Source organism: Rhagoletis pomonella, unplaced genomic scaffold, assembly GCF_013731165.1.
Source record: "Rhagoletis pomonella isolate Grant_MI unplaced genomic scaffold, Rhpom_1.0 Rhpom_scaffold_00012, whole genome shotgun sequence".
Classification (NCBI taxonomy): Eukaryota; Metazoa; Arthropoda; class Insecta; order Diptera; family Tephritidae; genus Rhagoletis; species Rhagoletis pomonella.
The window spans coordinates 22,703,074-22,711,091 of record NW_023458566.1 but is presented as its reverse complement, the minus strand read 5'-3'; the positions used below and the strand labels follow the sequence as shown (position 1 = coordinate 22,711,091).

General features: G+C 41.7%; 2 protein-coding genes across 2 annotated transcripts in view; both read right to left on the bottom strand.

Annotated features, from left to right (window-relative positions):
* The window catches only part of LOC118748115 (spectrin alpha chain), a gene marked incomplete in the record, with an annotated part of 37,544 nt that overhangs the window by 21,514 nt on the left and 8,012 nt on the right, over positions 1 to 8,018 (bottom strand).
* LOC118748116 (U6 snRNA-associated Sm-like protein LSm8) lies at positions 1,306 to 1,726 on the bottom strand. Its single transcript, XM_036482429.1, has one exon. The coding sequence runs from the start codon at positions 1,632 to 1,634 to the stop codon at positions 1,344 to 1,346; it is 291 nt and encodes a 96-aa protein (XP_036338322.1). The 5' UTR covers positions 1,635 to 1,726; the 3' UTR covers positions 1,306 to 1,343.

The window sequence follows — 8,018 nt, the reverse complement described above, 5'->3', positions numbered from 1 at the left end:
TAACGATGGGATCACGGAGCCAGCCGGCATACGAAGATTTTTCCAGCAAATTTCGGCTGACTACGTTTGATTATCACAAACAGTATTCGCACTTTTATTCTCACCGCCTGATGGAGATGAGATCGCTACTCGTGTCTCGAGTGGAGGAACAATGGGGAAGTCATCACTGCATAAAGAAACTTTGCGAATTACGCGACGAACAAACTGAAGCGTGCATAATTATTGGAACAATTTACAAACACCAGGCCTACAAGCCAAGTATATTACGTGAAATTTCGGAAGAAAATCAGTTAGCACCTCAACCTGCACGCGAACTTTACGCCGACCTTGAAGATAAAGTTATTCTGGAGGATGAACTTCAACGTGTGCGTTTGTATGGCAAGGTAGATTGTCGTTACATAGCTTCAGGTGTTGTGTGTGCAGTCTTGGGATGCATCGAGGAGGACGGTCGTTTTGATGTTGAAGACGTGTTGTTTTGTGAGGCCGGACCCCAGAAGCCTTTGCCAATGTCTGGATATAGCAGAAAATTGGTACTCATCTCAGGAATCGATTACTCACAATCGCATTGTTTTGTCGATGCTCTAAATTTATTCCAACACTGGTTGTGTGGTAACGCATTCGGAAAGGCAAACACTGAAATAGTTCGCCTTATAGTGGCTGGAAACTCAGTGCGTTCGATTGCAGAAGATCGTCAAAATGCATCTTTACAACCTCGTAACACAGAAAATAGTGTAGCGGTAGAGGCAGTGCGCTGTTTAGACCGTTGGTTGGCTCATTGGTCAAAAGGTGTTTCTACTGATATTATGCCAGGAGCGCATGATCCAGCCAATTATATGCTCCCTCAGCAGCCATTTCATCAATTTATGTTTCCTGAAGCATCTCGAAATGCTTCATTTCGCAGCGTTTCAAATCCCTACGCTTGCGCTTTAGACAATACTCAAATAGTTGGTTGCTCGGGACAGAATGTGCACGACCTATTAAGGTGCACAATGATAGAGAAGCCTTTGGAAGCGTTACGCAGTACACTAGTTTGGGGACATATAGCTCCAACGGCACCTGATACTCTTGCTTGCTACCCATATGTTAGTAGTGATCCTCTTATTTTACATGAGTGCCCTCATGTATATTTCGCTGGAAATTGTAACACATTTCAAACGGAAATTCATAAAGGTCCCAAGGGTCAAATAACCCGATTGATATGCATCCCAAGCTTTTCGCGAACTCAAAGCATTGCTGTAGTAGATTTAGAAACGCTCGATTGTAAGGAAATCAAATTTAAAGTAGAATGAATAAAACACTCGTGAATTATAATAACCTCATACTGTGTTCTTTATTTCTTAGACCTAATGTACAACTGGACCAAGCGGTTCCCCCCGTATATTGGCCAGGTCAAGACGTGAATCAATTTGATCATCGATTAGTCCAATCACTGCAATATTATCTCCACGTATAATATGCAGCCCCAAAACTATCTGTTCGATACCTGAAGTTGTCGAAAACACACGCTCGTGAGACTCGTCGAGAATCACATTTATTGTTTGATCGAATCCTTTTAGCGTTCCGATAAAATTGCGTCCATCCGCAGTTATTATAGACACTGTATGATTAATATAGGCTTCCAAGCCCGATGCCATTTTAAATTGCAAGGAATCCTTAAGGTAGTCAATGGGTTCCCAGCAGACGTTTTGTAAACAAGAATGAGATGTAAATACGTATGTATGTATATGCAATTCTTCTTCTTGTAACAGGGTTATCGCGCGGATTTTTATACCAAAGTTTCGCCTGCGGCGCTTTTTTTCTTTTTTAACACTTTCGGTTCATATTTTTAGATTCGAGCTTTAAAAATCCGATTTTTTTTATTAAATGATCGTTAATACTTAATATAATAACATTCAATTTAATTTTTTTTTCAAAATGTGATTCTAAGGTCGGTGTTATGCAGAAATTTTGTTTGGCAAACTGCGTGCAATTGTTGTTGCAGCAAACTCGGAGAGAGCGAGTTTGGCGACTCTCACAGCAAACTAATTTTGTTTGGTCAAACTGCAGCAAATTCGGTGTTGTCATATACAAAAATTTTAAATTTTGCGCGTTATGTACATCTGAAATTCTCATTTCGTGTTGGCAATAGCCATGAAAACCATAATGAACGTGCAACCCTGTGCCAAACTCGACATAACCACCTCCGAGCAAACTAAGCAGCCGCCATTTAATTTGGCAAACAAAAGTTTGTCTGCATAACACCGACCTAAAGTGTTTTTTAGAGTGATGCCATATGGCATCATTTGTACTAACTGGTGTAAAAAATACGCAAGATTTTCTAATATGGTATTTTATTTTATTCAAATTAAATTAAATAACACTACGAAAATTCAATAAAATAAGTTGGAACTGGCATCGATTTAATAATTCATTTAAAACATTTACCATTTGCGATTTATCAGTACAAATATATCGTTAATTGCTGGTGGGGATTTCAGCTCCTTCAAATATAATTGATGTTATAGTGCATCATACAAATTTAAAAATTAGCACTTTTTTTAATCAAATTACAAGTTCTAGCAATATTTGACACTATTTTGGAGACTATAGCATATTTATTTGTTTTTAATTTATTGGGTAATTTGGTAAAATATAGTATTTTAATGTAGACCTTTCTAAGCAGAAGAAAATCGACATTTTAGTAAAGTTTTAAATTTGAAATTTTTCATCTACTAAGGATAAAAATAACAATACCGTATTATAATATAGTTTATAAAACTTCCCATTACAGCGTTGCATATCCCTGCAAAAATCGTTGGACCATCTAGTCTCTTTGTGGTATAATGGAGTACTTACAAAAGTGTTCCTCTGTCATGCTGTAGCGGACCAACTCGTGTGTCTGCGCCAGCTTATTGTTTGTTACCCGATCAGTGCTCGTGTTTTAACGAAATGGGATTGAAGTTGACCATTTGAAAGAACATTTGCATGTCTGGCTGTAGCTGGACGGTAGAGATACTCGCTGTTAGTTGTTAGCTCCCAGCATATTCGGGTTCGAATACCGTCAGAGGCAACATGTAGTTTTTAAATTTTTGTTTTTGGTATTTATCAATTTCGAAAACTCCTTGGTCCTTAGGGAGTACTCTTTACACGCATGCATGGAGTAGTCGCGATTTTTGCAGGGATAAAAATATAATTTCAGATAAGCTCAACTAAATCTGTGAGCATTCAAAGAAGCATGACGCCATATGGCATCAAAATAGCGAAAGCATATTTTAATAGCATACTTTAATGAAAATTTTGAATAACAAATCGAGCGATTTTTTATTCCAAATTTTCGCCTGCGGGGTTTTTTTTTCTTTTTTAAATAAAAGTATACTTTAATGAAAATTTGGAATAAAAAATCGCGCGATTTTTTATTCCAAATTTTCGCCTGCGGCGCTTTTTCCTTTTTTAAATAAAAGCATTCTTTCCTTTTCCCTTTTTCATATAAAACGATATTTTAATATTTATTTGGTCAAATATGATGCGCAGAATAGTTTTTGGTTACAAATCATATATCAATTTAAAGGTATTTTTGTGCTCTTTCTGACAAACATATTTGTTAATGTAGTTAATTACGTATTTTTTACGAAAAACATACATTTTTATAAACAACTTTATTATAATTTCGTTTTTCTTTATACGTTTTCTCCAAATGTGTATATATAATATGTATAGACATAGATATCGAATGAAAGGTCTTTCAATTACCTTGTAAACTGTGTCTAAATTTTTGAAATCGGTTCAACAGTTGAAATGTTGAAAATTCTACGTTTAGCCCCCCTAGCGCCGCCCCTGTCACTTTGCACCAAAAAAAATATGCCGTTAAAATCATAAAAAGGGGGCGGGCCACGCCCACTTTTTCTCTTTTCTCGAGCTCAAAGGTCCAGATTTTTTACGTGTTCCTAAAATATGACATCGCATTTTAGGTTGCCAACTTGTCTACACACAGAGCAAGGTGTATTAAACAAGGTGGTGTTGGGGCGCCAGCTGAGTTTTTCGCCGTGGAGGCCATTACGTCAAAATGATGTGTTTGTTGTAACTCATACCAATGACAGTATGGACATCAGCGTATAATTTGTTAGTGTAATTTTTTACTTATATACGGCCAACACCACCTTGTTAAATACGCCTTGACACAGAGCAACAAATTGACCAATCTGCCCCAAAAATCAAAAATTTTTGATTTTACTCCAATGTTAATTAAAATTTTTTTTGAAGGATCTTAAGCCCCGAGAGCGAACGCAGAGCCGATGTTCGCATTATGAGAGTAAAATATGTACTGACGAAATGTATGGATCGCGTTTGGAAAGTGCTACACGTTCAATATTTATTGACGGTATTGCGATCCGCGATCCAGATTTCAAAATTTTTAGAAATTTTGCGATATGGATCACGATCCATCAATACTGCACAAAGTAGGTACAATTGTACCTTTTTCCGACGTTTGATGACTTAAAGGTACATTAGGTACACTCAGTAGATTTTAGGTACAATTATTATTATTGACCCATATTCGCTTTTTGATTTCGGGAAATATATTTAAAATGCTTTCGAAGTTACTTACGGCAATTTGATTATTTTCTCTAGACTTATCGCACCTATTAAAAATCGGATAAATTAGCAGACTTTTCGTGTTGTTGCTGGATAAAGAAGTATACTTCGCAAAGCGTGTCTTTTTCACCAATAATTTTCAGTAGTCAGTAGTTAGACAAAAACAACGCTTCTCCGATTCCCATTAGACTATAGTCTATAGATATAGGCTCAGTTGAAAAAAAAAACATAACCATGTTTAAAGTACATCCATCTTTTGTATTCATGTTTTAAATAAAATTTATAGAAAAAACTACAAATAAATTATGTAACTCTTATACAATCTGTTTCATTTAGGTACATATATTTTATGATATTAGGTACAATCTGAAATTTCCATATTTCATCCCTGATTCAGATACCACAAATGTATGTTTTCTTCGAAAATACTTAAGTACTACCAGTAGAGTACTCTACTTGCAAATACCTTTTACTCGCAGTAGTTGCGGAAGGCAAAGTAAATACTCTACGCGTCTTGCTATTCATCGGTAGTTTACTTACGCTTGCAGAAACTGGTTTATGCTTACTCACACTTGACCCGAACGATGAGAGTAAAGGAGGGAAAGTATTTGCGCGGCGATCGGATGTCTTGTTAGGCCGTTTAAATGGAATTGTGCAGAAGTTTAATACATACGTATGTGCATATTTCTGCCAAATACTACCCCAGCCAGCAAAAAATCCGAAAACCGATCCGGAAAAGGACAAAAAAGTGGATAAAGTGCGGATTTTTGTCCGTTTACTGATTCCATTTCCGGATACTTTGACGATCCGTTTTCCCACTAAAGTGTGCGGCAGAAACGTATGTACAGACAACAGTATGTGAAACGGATACGTTTTCGGCTGTTTTTTTCTGAAATTTGTCTGATTGAATTCTTGTTGTTGTTGTTGTTGTTGTTGTAGCGGCTACAACAACCCCGCCCAGATCGGTTGGTATCTCAGTCGTTGTCGTCAAGTTCCACTAACGGCAACCCTAGGAAGCGTGCAGCTTCTGTGGGATTTGTCCACAGGGACAAGGCCGTTAGGGTTGTCGGGTTTTCCGGGCATGTGAAGAGATGTTTCGAGTCATGTGGGGTCTCTCCGCATGCCGGACACTCATTCGGCACATCCTCATTCAACCTACTCAAGTAGGAGTTAAACCTGCTGCAAGAGCCGGAGCGAAGTTGTGCGAGTGTAGTGCGTGTCTCCCGAGGCAGATGAAGCTCTGTCTCGTCTATGTCCGGGGGTGGTATGCCTAGAATGGCATTCACAGGTCTAGAGTCTACATAACTCGAGACTGAGTCCCTGTGAATGCAGTTCAGGGCCTGTCTGTACGCTGTCGGGTCCAGAGGAAGCTTAATGAACCTCTGGACTTCGTCCGTCAGTTCATATAGATGCCTCCTGACGTGCCTAGGCGAGGGCTCCTCTGCAAGCAGCTGTCTGCTTGGGTGGCCACTTCTGTGGCTCCCGATCAGGAACTGCTTGCAGAGCATTATATTATGCTCCTTAACTGGGAGCATTTGCGCCTCGCCGTGCAAGTGGTGTTCAGGCGACATCAAGAGGCATCCCGTCGCTGTCCTAAGTGCCGTATTTTGTACCGTCTGTAGCTTCGTCCACTGCGTCCTACTAGTCCCTGGCGACCACACTGGCGCTGCGTAGTTCAAAACCGGCCGGCCTATTGCCTTGTATGTTGCCAGCAACGTTTCTTTGTCTTTGCCCCAAGTACTGCCGGCTAGCGACTTGAGGACCTTGTTGCGGCTCTGTACTTTATTGACAATAGCGGTTGAGCGCGCAGAGAAGGAGAGCAGGCTGTCGAATGTTACTCCGAGTATTTTGGGGTTATTCACCGTCGGAATTGGTGTGTCATCGACGTGAATCCCCAGCGGTAGCCTGACCTCCTTCGTCCAGGTTGTGAACAGGGTCGCGGAGGATTTCGTAGGGGAGAGGGCTAGACACTTTGCAGTGAAGAAGCGAGAAAGTTCGGAGAGATAGCCGTTTACTTTCAAACACAGGTCATCAATTCCATTCCCAGTCGCCATGATCGAGCAATCGTCGGCATAGGAGACAATCGAGACTCCCTCTGGTGGTTGAGGGAGCTTTGAAATATAAAAGTTAAACAGTAGCGGGGAAAGGACACCACCCTGAGGAACCCCCTGTTTTATTTTTCGCTGCTTACTCGTTTTGTCTCTGAACATTACCGACGAATGTCGACCACTTAGATAATTTGCCGACCACCGTTTGAGCCTCTGTGGGAGAGAGGAGGCCTCTATATCTTCTAGTAGCGTGGAATGGCAGACGGTGTCAAACGCCTTTGACAAGTCCAACGCTACTAGAATCGTTCTCTCACAGGGACGGTTACGGTTAAGGCCACGAGTTATCTGAGTGTTTATGGCGTTAAGTGCTGTTGTTGTGCTGTGCACTTTACGGAAACCATGCTGATGCTTCGCTGGGGTCAGGTGATTTGTAAAGTACGGGAGTAGCAAGGCCTCGAGTGTCTTCGCTACCGGGGAAAGGAGTGTAATCGGACGATACGAATCTCCTTTGTTTGCAGGTTTCCCCGGTTTGAGCAGTGGGACCACTCTCCCCACCTTCCAGATGTCTGGGATGATGAGAGTGGCCATTGACAAATTGAGGACCTCCGTTAGGTACGCTACCCCCGCAGGACCCAAATTTTTCAGCATCAGCATGCATATACCGTCGGGACCCATGGCTTTGGAGGCTTTCGCCTTCCCGATGGCCACCTGAACTTCACCGCAAGTGAAAGCAAGGGGGGCACAATTTGTTGGCAATTTGTGCAGCCTTCTGGTCACTCGACGCTTGGCTTTGTCCACCGGAGGATGCAGTATGAACTGCCGGCTAAAATAGCTCGCGCATCGCTCCGGGTCCGACGAAGCATGGTCGCCGAAGGAAATTTCGACTCTGTCGTCGTGCTTCGTCGGATTAGACAATGACCTCACGGTTGACCAAAGCTTGCTCACACCAGAGGTGAAGTTGCAAGTCTTCAGATGCTCCTCCCACTTCTTCCGCTTATGTACGTTTACAAGTTGCCGAATCTCCGCGTTGAGATCCCTGATACGGGGATCTCCGGGATCGGCCTGACGAAGGCTATCACGCTCATTTGCTAAAACAGCCGCTTCGGCAGGGAAGTTTGGACGTGGGTCCGATATGCACCCTGCCGGTATGAAGCGGGCTGCAGCAGCAGTGATAGCCCTGCGGAACTTACGTTCACCGAGGTGGACGTCGGTTGGTGTGGGGAGCGATGTGAAGGTGTTTTCAGTAAACTCCGCGTAACCTTTCCAGTCAGCTTTAGAAAAGTTGACATAGGTCCGGTGTTTGGCGGAGGCAAAGTCGGTTGGTTTGTCAATCGAGATGACTATGGGTAGGTGGTCTGATGCAAGAGTCAGCATAGGTCGCCACGTTATGCTGTTTAT

Excerpts from the sequence above, each read along its gene's own strand:
- LOC118748116 (XM_036482429.1), bottom strand. The coding sequence starts at position 1,634 with ATGGCATCGGGCTTGGAAGCCTATATTAATCATACAGTGTCTATAATA.